At 44.0% G+C, this 13968-nt stretch overlaps 3 protein-coding genes across 3 annotated transcripts in view; 1 reads left to right on the top strand and 2 right to left on the bottom strand.

Moving 5' to 3' along the window:
- The window catches only part of slc12a2 (solute carrier family 12 member 2), a 62351-nt gene extending 54491 nt beyond the window's left edge, over nucleotides 1-7860 (top strand). Inside the window, exons 26-27 of the mRNA XM_084104974.1 lie at nucleotides 4315-4382; nucleotides 5180-7860. Of these exons, the coding sequence (XP_083961100.1) occupies nucleotides 4315-4382; nucleotides 5180-5315 (204 nt within the window). The 3' untranslated portion in view covers nucleotides 5316-7860. The remainder of the gene's footprint in view (nucleotides 1-4314; nucleotides 4383-5179) is intronic.
- Nucleotides 7861-10553: 2693 nt separating this feature from the next.
- LOC311076794 (fibrillin-2-like) lies at nucleotides 10554-12200 on the bottom strand. Its single transcript, XM_084105218.1, has 2 exons — nucleotides 11723-12200; nucleotides 10554-10911 (listed from the first exon to the last, which is right to left on the bottom strand). Exons 1-2 carry the CDS (start codon nucleotides 11882-11884, stop codon nucleotides 10594-10596), a joined length of 480 nt encoding a protein of 159 aa, XP_083961344.1. The 5' UTR covers nucleotides 11885-12200; the 3' UTR covers nucleotides 10554-10593.
- Nucleotides 12201-12509: 309 nt separating this feature from the next.
- LOC311076601 (fibrillin-2-like) overlaps nucleotides 12510-13968 on the bottom strand; it is a gene marked incomplete at both ends in the record, with an annotated part of 145909 nt that continues 144450 nt past the window's right edge. The window contains one exon of the mRNA XM_084104936.1: nucleotides 12510-12745. Within this exon, the coding sequence (XP_083961062.1) occupies nucleotides 12510-12745 (236 nt within the window). The remainder of the gene's footprint in view (nucleotides 12746-13968) is intronic.

Raw genomic sequence — 13968 nt, forward strand, 5'->3', positions numbered from 1 at the left:
TCTTAACCAGGGTCAGGTTGCACCAGCCGTTCGGAAGTTCTTACTTAAATTGGAATGTAAAGTCTATTAGTGAAATCATTTAAACTATTTGCAAATAATATTTTATTTTTATGTATGTGTACATTCTCTCTACATGAATCTAGGAAATGATAGCATATTTTCAATTCAAAAAGGCAAAATGTTATTAATAAAACAAAAAGTTGAGTAATTTGCGTCACCGGATACTGTCGGTAGTAAAACAGTCAAATATTAAATGTTTATCTAATTACATTTTACCTTCATTTCTTCCCTACCTTCTTCAATCACTCTGACATTAATGAGCTAGACCGCTGAACTTTAGTCATCCTGAGAACAAACCGAGCGGTGCGTAATGGAGCGCATCAGAGCAGCATCAAGAATATCAAATGTTCTGCAGTGAATCTCTTATTTGCATCTTAAGTTTATTGCCAATAATGACAGGTTTGCGAAAAGTGCAGAACTCGGTGAGCTCGCGCAAAACACATCTTCAGCACAGCGACTCATTTAAACGCCTCTGATTGGCCGATGCGTTCAACAGACATGTCTGTGATTGGCTACAATGCTCAGCGCTGCAAAAGCACGTCGTAAGTACCTTTAATGCAAAGGGAAAAATATAAATAAAACTGTAATATGCACTTCATGATTAGGTAATCGCGGCTGCTGTAGTCATATTCACATTTGTTTTTCTGATTAATTGTTTTGCTCTATGAGAAAGACAAGGTAACAAAATATTCAGACTTTACTAAAAACATTCGGGGCTTGGCCCAGCCCTAGCGCCGCCCCTGGTGAGTTGTCTGGAAAGTTTCAAGTTTCATTTATTTATAAAGCACATTTAAAACAACCTTGGTTGACCAAAGTGCTGTACAAAATTGCCTAAGCCTAACACCAAAATTAAAATAAACATTCACAAGACATTAAAAGCACAAGAGTCAAATTGGTTTTTAAAAGACTTGTAAACTCCGACACTGTGGTCGCTGTTCTAGAGTCACATAACATGACGTTTACTCAGTGATCACTAGCAGCCTTCAAATAAGTGAGCAGAAGTTGTTGAAATGCCGTGAATTTCAGTTTATGCTTCATTCTAACTTCTTTTGCCTCACGTAACTAACAGTAGAAATAAGTTTCCATTTAAATACGATACTTAATCATGAATAACATAAGCGTTTTTATAAGTAAATGACATTCAGAAACTGTGTTTGAAACAAATAATGATAAAGAAATAAGTACAGATAAAAAAAAAACTGCTACTGATACATTTTTTGATTATGACTGATTTTATTTGACATGCACAACACAGACCAATGGGACAGATACACACACTGCTGATCTACTCCCATAATCAGTCCAGGTTCAGGAAGTAAAAGTCCTCCTCAGTATCTTGTTCCGATCACCTGGATCTGCTAATGAGCAGTTCTTCAGCCAGGAGAGAGCCAGCTGATTTATTTCACTAATTCTCAGTTCATGGGTGGAATACACATATGGCAGGACTTTTACTTTCTGACCCCTGGACTATACACCTCTGCCCATAATGTTGTCTCTCTTAAAATATAAGTGAGTGTAAATGTTGTCATCATCATCATATGTGTCTAAAGGATTGAAGTCTGTCGGGTAAAATAAGAGCTTATTGGTGCAGTTCAGCCAGTCTGCTGTTTCAGTCCAACCGTTACTCCTGATCGGAGGCTTCCCTAAATATTTAGTTTAAACGTAGAGTTGCGCTTCATCTAAGTCTAATGGTGCAATTCAAAGATATTTAGTAGTGCTTGAGTTGTAACTTACAGCTCAGCCTAGTTTGACGTGAATGAGCACTAAGTTACTGGTGCAACTGGCCCCTGAATCCTATATAAATGAAGAAACCAAAGACCCCACTTTTTGTGACGAGTATTGGGATGTTTTAGAAAAGAGGACCTGAAATCGAGCCTTGTGATGCGCCACAAGTGATGGATGCTGCAAATGATGATAGACGAGACTTTCCCAGTCTCAAGTTTTGAAGATCGGATATATGGGTTCTTCCCTTGGCCCTGTACTCATCTTAGATCAGGGTATGGGTGTATGGGTTCTTCCCCTGGTCCTGTACTCATCTTAGATCAGGGTATGGGTGTATGGGTTCTTCCCCTGGTCCTGTACTCATCTTAGATCAGGGTATGGGTGTATGGGTTCTTCCCCTGGTCCTGTACTCATCTTAGATCAGGGTATGGGTGTATGGGTTCTTCCCCTGGTCCTGTACTCATCTTAGATCAGGGTATGGGTGTATGGGTTCTTTCCCTGGTCCTGTACTCATCTTAGATCAGGGTATGGGTGTATGGGTTCTTCCCCTGGTCCTGTACTCATCTTAGATCAGGGTATGGGTGTATGGGTTCTTCCCCTGGTCCTGTACTCATCTTAGATCAGGGTATGGGTGTATGGGTTCTTCCCCTGGTCCTGTACTCATCTTAGATCAGGGTATGGGTTCTTCCCCTGGTCCTGTACTCATCTTAGATCAGGGTATGGGTGTATGGGTTATTCCCCTGGCCCTGTACTCATCTTAGATCAGGGTATGGATGTATGGGTTATTCCCCTGGCCCTGTACTCATCTTAGATCAGGGTATGGGTGTATGGGTTCTTCCCTTGGTCCTGTACTCATCTTAGATCAGGGTATGGGTGTATGGGTTCTTCCCTTGGTCCTGTACTCATCTTAGATCAGGGTATGGGTGTATGGGTTATTCCCCTGGTCCTGTACTCATCTTAGATCAGGGTATGGGTGTATGGGTTCTTCCCCTGGCCCTGTACTCATCTTAGATCAGGGTATGGGTGTATGGGTTCTTCCCCTGGCCCTGTACTCATCTTAGATCAGGGTATGGGTGTATGGGTTCTTCCCCTGGTCCTGTACTCATCTTAGATCAGGGTATGGGTGTATGGGTTCTTCCCTTGGTCCTGTACTCATCTTAGATCAGGGTATGGGTGTATGGGTTCTTCCCTTGGTCCTGTACTCATCTTAGATCAGGGTATGGGTGTATGGGTTCTTCCCTTGGTCCTGTACTCATCTTAGATCAGGGTATGGGTGTATGGGTTATTCCCCTGGTCCTGTACTCATCTTAGATCAGGGTATGGGTGTATGGGTTATTCCCCTGGCCCTGTACTCATCTTAGATCAGGGTATGGGTGTATGGGTTATTCCCCTGGCCCTGTACTCATCTTAGATCAGGGTATGGGTGTATGGGTTTTTCCCCTGGCCCTGTACTCATCTTAGATCAGGGTATGGGTTTTTCCCCTGGCCCTGTACTCATCTTAGATCAGGGTATGGGTTTTTCCCCTGGCCCTGTACCCATCTTAGATCAGGGTATGGGTGTATGGGTTCTTCCCCTGGTCCTGTACTCATCTTAGATCAGGGTATGGGTGTATGGGTTTTTCCCCTGGCCCTGTACTCATCTTAGATCAGGGTATGGGTGTATGGGTTATTCCCCTGGCCCTGTACTCATCTTAGATCAGGGTATGGGTGTATGGGTTCTTCCCCTGGTCCTGTACTCATCTTAGATCAGGGTATGGGTGTATGGGTTCTTCCCTTGGTCCTGTACTCATCTTAGATCAGGGTATGGGTGTATGGGTTCTTCCCTTGGTCCTGTACTCATCTTAGATCAGGGTATGGGTGTATGGGTTCTTCCCTTGGTCCTGTACTCATCTTAGATCAGGGTATGGGTGTATGGGTTATTCCCCTGGTCCTGTACTCATCTTAGATCAGGGTATGGGTGTATGGGTTATTCCCCTGGCCCTGTACTCATCTTAGATCAGGGTATGGGTGTATGGGTTATTCCCCTGGCCCTGTACTCATCTTAGATCAGGGTATGGGTGTATGGGTTTTTCCCCTGGCCCTGTACTCATCTTAGATCAGGGTATGGGTTTTTCCCCTGGCCCTGTACTCATCTTAGATCAGGGTATGGGTTTTTCCCCTGGCCCTGTACCCATCTTAGATCAGGGTATGGGTGTATGGGTTCTTCCCCTGGTCCTGTACTCATCTTAGATCAGGGTATGGGTGTATGGGTTTTTCCCCTGGCCCTGTACTCATCTTAGATCAGGGTATGGGTGTATGGGTTATTCCCCTGGCCCTGTACTCATCTTAGATCAGGGTATGGGTGTATGGGTGCTGTGTGTCTTTCTCAGATGTTGTTTTTCCCTGCTAAAGTGAGTTAAATAGAATAGTGGAGTAAAATGATGGTGTGCATTTTTTGTTTCCTTGGAAAGTCTTGATTGAAGTGTTTGTTTTCTTGGCTGTTAACAGATACAGTAACTTCAGCTTCCTGTGAATTGATTTGTTTTTCCTCAGAGTAACCGACAGATCCGGCTGAACGAGCTGTTGAAGGAGCACTCCAGCACAGCCAACCTCATCGTCATGTAAGTTACGAACCTGGGCGGAGTGATGCAGTGAAAAGACTGTTGTATCAGCACGTCTGCTCGGCCAATCAGATTGAAGAACCGTAACTAAACTATGATTCAACTTTGAGCACCTTGTACGAAGCCTGACACACAGATTAAAGTACTTAAATTTCAAAAAAGTTAAATTCAAGCAGCGTGAAGCTATAAGTCCTGGAAAACCCTTGAAAAGAGCCATATTTGAGCCAAAAAAGAGCCAAAGTGGTTGACTTATTTAAATACAATATATATGAAAATTCAAAAAAATAAATAAATAAATCTTTTCATGCAAAATTAACACTGCAGCAGGTCTGATAAACCCCCATCAGCCCTCATCTCGATACGAAGTATGCCAACTTTATAATATAAAATATTATTTATAGAACAATAATAGCCATTATAAACTTTGTATTTAATATATATTATTAAATACGTTGTAAGTTGTATTCTGGATACCTTATATCTGAAATTTGAGTTTTAAAAAATCCTAAAGATATTGTTTGATAAGTGCGATCTCTGATTGTGATCCTCGAAATCCAAATAAGTAGTGCTTAAAGTCCTGGACTTTCTTGTACAGTGTCTGAACGAGCGCTGGTTTACTGCCGTTCACTCACTGTAATGTTTCCAGAACACAGCTGTAGATCCTCAATGAAATGAATGTTCATTCGAGAGAGACTTGTGCCTCCGTGCCAGTCTCACTCATTGTCATGATCATGAGTTCCTTTCGTTATTGTCCAGCAGCACTAACGTGTGTGTGTGTGTGTGTGTGTGTGTGACAGGAGCATGCCGCTGGCCAGGAAAGGAGCCGTCTCCAGCGCTCTGTATATGGCCTGGCTGGACACACTCTCCAAAGACCTGCCACCAATCCTGTTAGTGCGCGGGAACCATCAGAGCGTCCTCACCTTCTACTCGTAGAGCGCTCGCGCACACACACACATGCACACACACACACACGAGTACAGCACATCTGACTGATGATGATGATGACGATGATGATGACGACAGACGCTCCTCAACGAAGCTGAAACCAGAGCGGTTCTTCCTTCTACGCCAACAGGAGAGATCACGTCTGCTGGTTCACACTGTCTTCAGCTCACAGTTTCCGAGCACACGATGTTACACTGATTGTTGTTATCATTGTTATCATTACTATGACTGTCACAACTTTTTGAGTTGTGGATTTATTTTTCCTCTTTCGTACTTTTTGATTTGCTCTTGATGAAGCAATAATCACCTCATTTCTTATTTTCTCACTTTGAAGAAAAACACGGTTCTTTGCGACACTTTTATAGCCTTGTGGATGTGCCTTCCTGTGCGATCATATTCAATTCTTACATTTTTCCCTGACTGGTAATTTATGATATAGATTTTAGGCTGTTTATTGGGTTTTAAATGTGAATCTTCCTTGATTTGATCACGCTTCGGCACGAGTGGACTGAGGTCTCCACTGCGCAGCGTTAGAAAATACTTTTTGGCTTTTTTTGTAGTCCGTTTTTATTCCTCTGTTGTTTTTTTCTTCAAAGTTTTACGTCTTCCTTTAAGCATCGAATGAGTTGTGGCGTTTTTGCGCAGCGCCCCTCCATGTTCTCGTTCCAGTGATAGACCTGAACTACGGGGTGATTACAATCATCTTTCACGTAGTCTAATGTAAAAAGTCAGAACTTTAACAAAACTATATTAGTTTTCCCTTGTGTACAGTTGAACAGTTTTTGGTTTGACGAAGAGAGGGTGATGGATGAGTGCTGTCTGAAGGAATCCGATCCTTTCAAACTAACAGTGACCCAAAAGAGAGCAAAGCCCTGGAATCACAGAGAAGACCTTTGCCTTAAAAGATGAAATGAGGATTGTTGTTTTTACTTGTCGTCTTCAAGCCATACTGGCTAGCTGTAGATTATAGACGATAGATGGACTAATGCCTGAACGAGAATGTAATCCTGGCCGTCTAGGAAAGCTCTCCCATCTTTACACTTTCCTAGTTTTATAAAGCAGTCTGGAATTGTACATTTGTACCTTGATGAAGCACCATCTTCCCTCTCACATAGACAGAATGTTTTCTGCGTTGAATGCGGCTGATGTGTTCCTCTATGCAGATGGACTGCGTGCGACTCGTTGAAATATTGTAATCTAAACTCAGGATTGAGAGCCGGGTTCATCTTTAATGTTGGAGACGTCTGACGTCCAGGATTTCAGTCTGTCCTGTTCCTGAATGTTATCTGTCTGTCCGGTTGGTTCTTGTGATTTGAATGCTGGGATGTGTCCAGATGTTTGTTGTATGGCCCATCATGCCTTAGTTTAAAGCGGTCAGTAACTGAAGCGTTGGTCAGTTTAGATGCAGTCCAGCTGAATATATGAATATGGAGCGTCTTTGGTTTGGTCACACTTTGAATCTGGTTCCCAACACTAATAGTTTGCAGGCGCAGTGTGTTGCAGTTCTGTGTGTGGTATATTCATGCAATTCACAGCCCTGCCATTTACCTGAGAAATAATCCATGTGACGAATATATTCACATTTATAGTTCTCCATATAAACTAATATTTAAAAGTTAAATGTGTGTGTGTGTACCGCATGTGTTTTCATTTGAAGTGGGTGAAGTTAGTGAAGCTGATGGTACAATCTTACCTGTTGGAAATCTGTGTTGTTTGTTCGGGTGAACGAGTGCTGTACAGACACACCAACGTACGACAAAATCACCAATTCAACTCGTACCTGTTATCTTGAATGATTAATACACTTGTATATTATATGTAGATCTAGAAAAGAAAGTGGGAGAGTGTGTCACTACCATATAACGTGTTTCTCACCGAAGTAGAAATGCATTAGTTGCAGCTGTAGGTTTCCACACCACGAGGAGCTCTGAAAGTGCCTCTCCACGGTTTCGCTGGTTTCTGTAGATGAAGACGTTACTTTGCCCTTGGCATGTCACAGCATTTCTCGTCCTGCAGAATGTGTTGCTAAAGTCTGTCTCACGTTTTCTCAGTAGCTTATCGTGTGAAAATGAGTTAACACATCAAGGTCAACGAGTTCCAGCTCTTCACACTATACTTCCTTACTTGTAAATATCTTTTAGCCTAACCAGATTAATCAAAGGAGTGGAATAATAGCAAATTAATATGGTGAAATTATTTATTACAGGTTGTTTTTTTTGTTTCCTTTATGTTACAGTAGTTTTTAAAAGATGTTTTTTTAGTTTGGGTTTAGTCTGCACAATCTTTTTCTTTTTCAATGTTTGGTCACATTTCTATCTTTTATATGCCTTTTAAAGAAATGCTCTGTTGACCAGTGGTTTGAGTTTCCTGCTAAACCATGAGGGTGGTTCTGATTGCTTGTGCTGGAACAGTAATGTTTTGATATACTGTACTGTTATTTGTCACATGCTTTTTTCTAACATTTTAACGGTTAAGGGTATCGATGCTTTGTACATCTTTATTGCAATATATAAAAATAAACAAATGATAATCAGTTGTTGTTCTGTTTTTGTTGGTGCCTCTAAATCCAGATACTCATCTTTCACCACTGGGTCCTAATGATCCTCCTCAACCTCAGAGACGGCCTTGTCGTCGGCCCTTACCCTCGTGTGCTGGTCAGACAGTGTCTAGTGTTTAGAAGCATCATTTAATGGTGGCGGTGATGCACATCACCATAGAGTAGGCTTGTACCTACAGACACAGACAGGTGCTTTAAGAGTTAATGAGGCAAGACATACGGTTTAACAGGTTTATTTACTGTTTGGACAATCTACACCTAGTATAATTTACAGTGTAATCTGCTATATGCTATTATTTATAGTTAAACAAAACATGTTACAATGATCTCCAGTCAACCATAACTGAGAAGAATGAACTGTTTTGCAACAGAGATAAAGAGAGAGAGAGAGAGAGATAAAGAGAGAGAGAGAGAGAGATAAAAAGATAAAGAGAGAGAGACAAAATCAGGGCTGGAAATGCAGGTAATTGGGGAGATTTGGGGGATGGAGTTCCAGTTTAAAACAGAGGCTTTCCATCTTATCCACATAATAGCCTCTGAACACTATGCAAATTTCATACATAAATATAGTGGGATTTTCTACATTTACATTTTGAAAGTATGTCCCCAGCTAGGCCCTTTCAAGCTGCATAAGACTATATTAGTATAGTCTTGTCTAGAATGTGTGCTTGTGCTTTATGGAGAAAATTGTGTACAATATCATGGGCATTGTGATGTAAACAGTTTATGTGAGCATCTCATCGGGGTCATCAGAACCGCTCCTCTACTGGAGTGTGATGAGCAGGGCTGGAGCGGGTCGCTCGGGTCATCAGAACCGCTCCTCTACTGGAGTGTGATGTGGAGTGTGATGAGCAGGGCTGGAGCGGGTCGCTCGGGGTCGTCAGAACCGCTCCTCTACTGGAGTGTGATGTGGAGTGTGATGAGCAGGGCTGGAGCGGGTCGCTCGGGTCATCAGAACCGCTCCTCTACTGGAGTGTGATGAGCAGGACTGGAGCGGGTCGCTCGGGTCATCAGAACCGCTCCTCTACTGGAGTGTGATGTGGAGTGTGATGAGCAGGGCTGGAGCGGGTCATCGGGGTCATCAGAACCGCTCCTCTACTGGAGTGTGATGAGCAGGGCTGGAGCGGGTCGCTCGGGTCATCAGAACCGCTCCTCTACTGGAGTGTGATGTGGAGTGTGATGAGCAGGGCTGGAGCGGGTCATCGGGGTCATCAGAACCGCTCCTCTACTGGAGTGTGATGAGCAGGGCTGGAGCGGGTCGCTCGGTCATCAGAACCGCTCCTCTACTGGAGTGTGATGTGGAGTGTGATGAGCAGGGCTGGAGCGGGTCGCTCGGGGTCGTCAGAACCGCTCCTCTACTGGAGTGTGATGTGGAGTGTGATGAGCAGGGCTGGAGCGGGTCATCGGGGTCATCAGAACCGCTCCTCTACTGGAGTGTGATGTGGAGTGTGATGAGCAGGGCTGGAGCGGGTCACTCGGGTCATCAGAACCGCTCCTCTACTGGAGTGTGATGTGGAGTGTGATGAGCAGGGCTGGAGCGGGTCGCTCGGTCATCAGAACCGCTCCTCTACTGGAGTGTGATGTGGAGTGTGATGAGCAGGGCTGGAGCGGGTCGCTCGGGTCATCAGAACCGCTCCTCTACTGGAGTGTGATGTGGAGTGTGATGAGCAGGACTGGAGCGGGTCGCTCGGTCATCAGAACCGCTCCTCTACTGGAGTGTGATGAGCAGGGCTGGAGCGGGTCGCTCGGGTCATCAGAACCACTCCTCTACTGGAGTGTGATGTGGAGTGTGATGAGCAGGGCTGGAGCGGGTCATCGGGGTCATCAGAACCGCTCCTCTACTGGAGTGTGATGTGGAGTGTGATGAGCAGGACTGGAGCGGGTCGCTCGGTCATCAGAACCGCTCCTCTACTGGAGTGTGATGAGCAGGGCTGGAGCGGGTCGCTCGGGTCATCAGAACCACTCCTCTACTGGAGTGTGATGTGGAGTGTGATGAGCAGGGCTGGAGCGGGTCATCGGGGTCATCAGAACCGCTCCTCTACTGGAGTGTGATGTGGAGTGTGATGAGCAGGACTGGAGCGGGTCGCTCGGTCATCAGAACCGCTCCTCTACTGGAGTGTGATGAGCAGGGCTGGAGCGGGTCGCTCGGGTCATCAGAACCACTCCTCTACTGGAGTGTGATGTGGAGTGTGATGAGCAGGGCTGGAGCGGGTCATCGGGGTCATCAGAACCGCTCCTCTACTGGAGTGTGATGTGGAGTGTGATGAGCAGGGCTGGAGCGGGTCGCTCGGGTCATCAGAACCGCTCCTCTACTGGAGTGTGATGTGGAGTGTGATGAGCAGGACTGGAGCGGGTCGCTCGGTCATCAGAACCGCTCCTCTACTGGAGTGTGATGAGCAGGGCTGGAGCGGGTCGCTCGGGTCATCAGAACCACTCCTCTACTGGAGTGTGATGTGGAGTGTGATGAGCAGGGCTGGAGCGGGTCGCTCGGTCATCAGAACCGCTCCTCTACTGGAGTGTGATGAGCAGGACTGGAGCGGGTCGCTCGGGTCATCAGAACCGCTCCTCTACTGGAGTGTGATGTGGAGTGTGATGAGCAGGGCTGGAGCGGGTCATCGGGGTCATCAGAACCGCTCCTCTACTGGAGTGTGATGTGGAGTGTGATGAGCAGGGCTGGAGCGGGTCGCTCGGGTCATCAGAACCGCTCCTCTACTGGAGTGTGATGTGGAGTGTGATGAGCAGGGCTGGAGCGGGTCGCTCGGGGTCATCAGAACTTCTGATCTGCAGGGTGTAGTGTGTCCTTGAGGAGGTCCTGTGTGTGCGGTGCAGGTAACTGACCCCCGCCCGCTGTCTGATCTGGAAGAGCCCGTCCTGGTTTCCGGCTGTGATGGAGTAGGTCTCGCGCTGGACGAGGGATCGGACTGCAGGCACCAGCTCCAGGACGGCTGCTCTGGGTTTGAGTTGTGAACGCTTGAGAAGTAACTTCAGCGGCTGATCCACGTCCACACTGGCCAGACTAACTCCTTCCTTTAGGAACAGCAGAAATTATATTACAGTTATGAGGATCAGTGAACAGACATCCACAGGCAGCATTGATTTAGAAGAGGAATGCGCATGCGTGTTGTGTCGATTCGCATTTTTGTTGCTCAAAAGTTTGCATTTTCAGGCACCCAAAACACCGTTGTCGTGTAAATGAACGACCAAAACGCATAAAACTTTTTACGTTTTTAGTTTAAAAATTACTGTTAGGGGCTGTTTACACGACACTGTTTTCAAGGGTTAGTTCACCCAAAAACGAGAATTCTGTCAGTAATTACTCACCCTCATGTTGTTCCAAACCTTTAAGACTTTCGTTCATCATCAGAACACAAATGAAGATCTTTTTGATGAAAAAAAGAGCTTTCTGAGGGCTTTCTGTCCCTCTATTGACAGCTACGCAGCTACTACCTTTCTGGGGCTTGAAAGTGGTAAAATGTGGAGTGGGTTAACCTCAATTTATGAAGTGACCCGAGTGCTTTGTTTGCACAAAAAACATAATTTACCACCTTATTTACAAAAGAATCTCCTGCGTGCATTGACGAGAGCACCATGACGCATGCGTGTTGATGCAAGAGCAGCCTTTGTTGTGTGAATGCTAATTGGAGATTGGAGTCACATGGATTACTTTGATGTCTTTACTGCCTTTCTGAGGGCTTGAAAGTGGTAGTTGTGTCAAATGTAGGGGCAAAAAGCTCTCAGATTTCATCAAAAACTTCATTAATGTAATTAGTAATTAATGACAGAATGTTGAACTAACCCTTTAATTGCTCTGGATTTTTTTTTTTCTCTTTTCTTTTACCTGTGTGAAGTTTGAAGTGTGTCTTCTCCTGACAGTTTTCTTCTGGTGTCCATTAGTTTTGCAGCCGAAGCAGGTTTCAGGAGAAAGAGCGTTTTCTTCTTCTGGTCCAAGTTCACCACCTCCAAAACCAGCAGCAGATACACAGTGCCTGCAGGAACACATTCAATCTCACTGATGAGAAAGATCCAAATATAAGACTGATAAATAACACAGAATTCTGGCTACATGTATTTCTACCCATGTCATTCACATTTAGCAGACACTTTTGTCCAATGGGACAAAAAAAGCAAAAGGCAGCTTTCCCACTGTTTGCATGGTAAGAAACTAAAGGATCAAGCACTGATTAAATGTTTTATTTTCATGACAACTGTCTTTCTTATGTTTCATTACTGTAATAAAAAAAAAACTAGTTCTTTTCCCTGAAATCCATCTGAACATTTTTCTAAGTCCCATAATCATCAATGATTATTCTCATTACTGTAATATAGTATTTTTTATTGTATTACACAAAATAGTATAATAATCAATCAGTAAAAAACACGAAATAAAGAGAAGTATAATAAAAAAAATTGTTTTAAATCCAGCCATGTTGAGCAGGTTTCATTAGATGTGCCCAAAAATTGCACAAAAAACACAAACAGTTTAATAATTTATAATATTACAATGAGATCCCTATTAATTGTCCACTATCCACTATTCAACTATAACCTGTCTTGCTATGTAAATCTTCCACATGACTGTAGTTTGAGTGCTAATATAATGAAATGTAACAGTTTTTGGTGCAGACTCACCCCTGTCCCGCTCTGTAATATCCTGCGGGACATCCGCACACGAATCCCCCCTGTGTGTTTGAGCAGGCGTATCTGCAGGGGCTCATGGAGGACACACACTCGTCCACATCTTCACAGCTCGTGGACACGGGGTCGAAGGTGAAGCCAGATGGACAGCCACACTTAAAGCTGCCCAGCGTGTTGAAACAGGAAGCTGAACCACATTTGCCCGGGTTGAAGCACTCATTGTCATCTGCAGTTCAGAAAAACAGTAAAGAATCACAGATTGTAGGAAAGATCAAATATAAACGTTTTAACTTTGATTTAAAAATGTGGGTCAGTTCTGGTTTGATTTGGCAAGCTGTTCCAAAGTTTAGGAGCGGATACCCAAGTACGTTAGAGCAGTGGTTCCCAATTCCAGTCCTCGTGACCCACTGCTCTGCACATTTTGTATGTCTCCCTTATTTAACACACCTGAATCAGATCATCAGCTCATTAGGAGAGACTCCATGAACTGAACTGAGTGTGTCAGATAAGAGAGACATACAAAATGTGCAGAGCAGTGGGGTCACGAGGACTGGAATTGGGAACCACTGCGTTAGAGTGTCAAGGAAATAAAAGCATGGATCATCAAAATTATAAAAAAATAGAAAATACCATTTTCACCAAGACTCGCAATTGATAGAAACTTGATTTTACAAACTGATTAACTTTTTATCAAGCTTTAGAGCACTGTCCAGGGGTGTGTTTTCCATACAACGCCGTAACTCTCTGCTTCACCATCACAGTACGAAGCATTGTTGAAGAAATCAACTAGCTAGTCACAACTGTTTCCTGAAACCATATTGTCGCAAATTGGTCGTTCAACCACGTTGGTTAATGATGTCACACAGGTGGTGGAGTAATAAACAGTTTTATTAAAAGAAGTTGAGATTGAATTAATGCTTGATGTTTTGCTATAGAACTTTTTCTCAGTTATTTTGCTTTATTTCCAGATTCAATCATAGGCTCGTTCTTACGTAGTAGAGCTCGTTCACACATGCGCACTCTTCAAAAACTGCTTTACATCTCTTGACAAACTAAAAGACGTAAATTACATTTGTATGTATTCTAAATAAAAGATATAGATTGTACTGAATGTCAGCTTGCTTATTTGGCTCAAGATAAGGATTTATTGAGTCTACGTCATGCAAACAAAAAACTGCTTCTAACCACAGGTCGAGATCTGTCGCTCCAAACACACAACTGTGCGATCCTGTTTGCGAATGTTCGTCTGAACAATGTTTTCGGGAAACACAGACTCGTTGAACTGCTGATAACGACGGAACTTATGATCATAGTTGGCTAATGATGCTTTCGGGAAACACACCCCTGAAGGACTCCCAGATTTTTCACATAAAGCTTGACATAGGGTGTTAAGACAGTGAGATTTCAGTTAGGTCTGCTCTAAATGCAACAATCTCTGTTTTACTCCCA

Source organism: Abramis brama, assembly GCF_963993115.1.
Source record: "Abramis brama genome assembly, chromosome: 25".
NCBI classification, from domain to species: Eukaryota; Metazoa; Chordata; class Actinopteri; order Cypriniformes; family Leuciscidae; genus Abramis; species Abramis brama.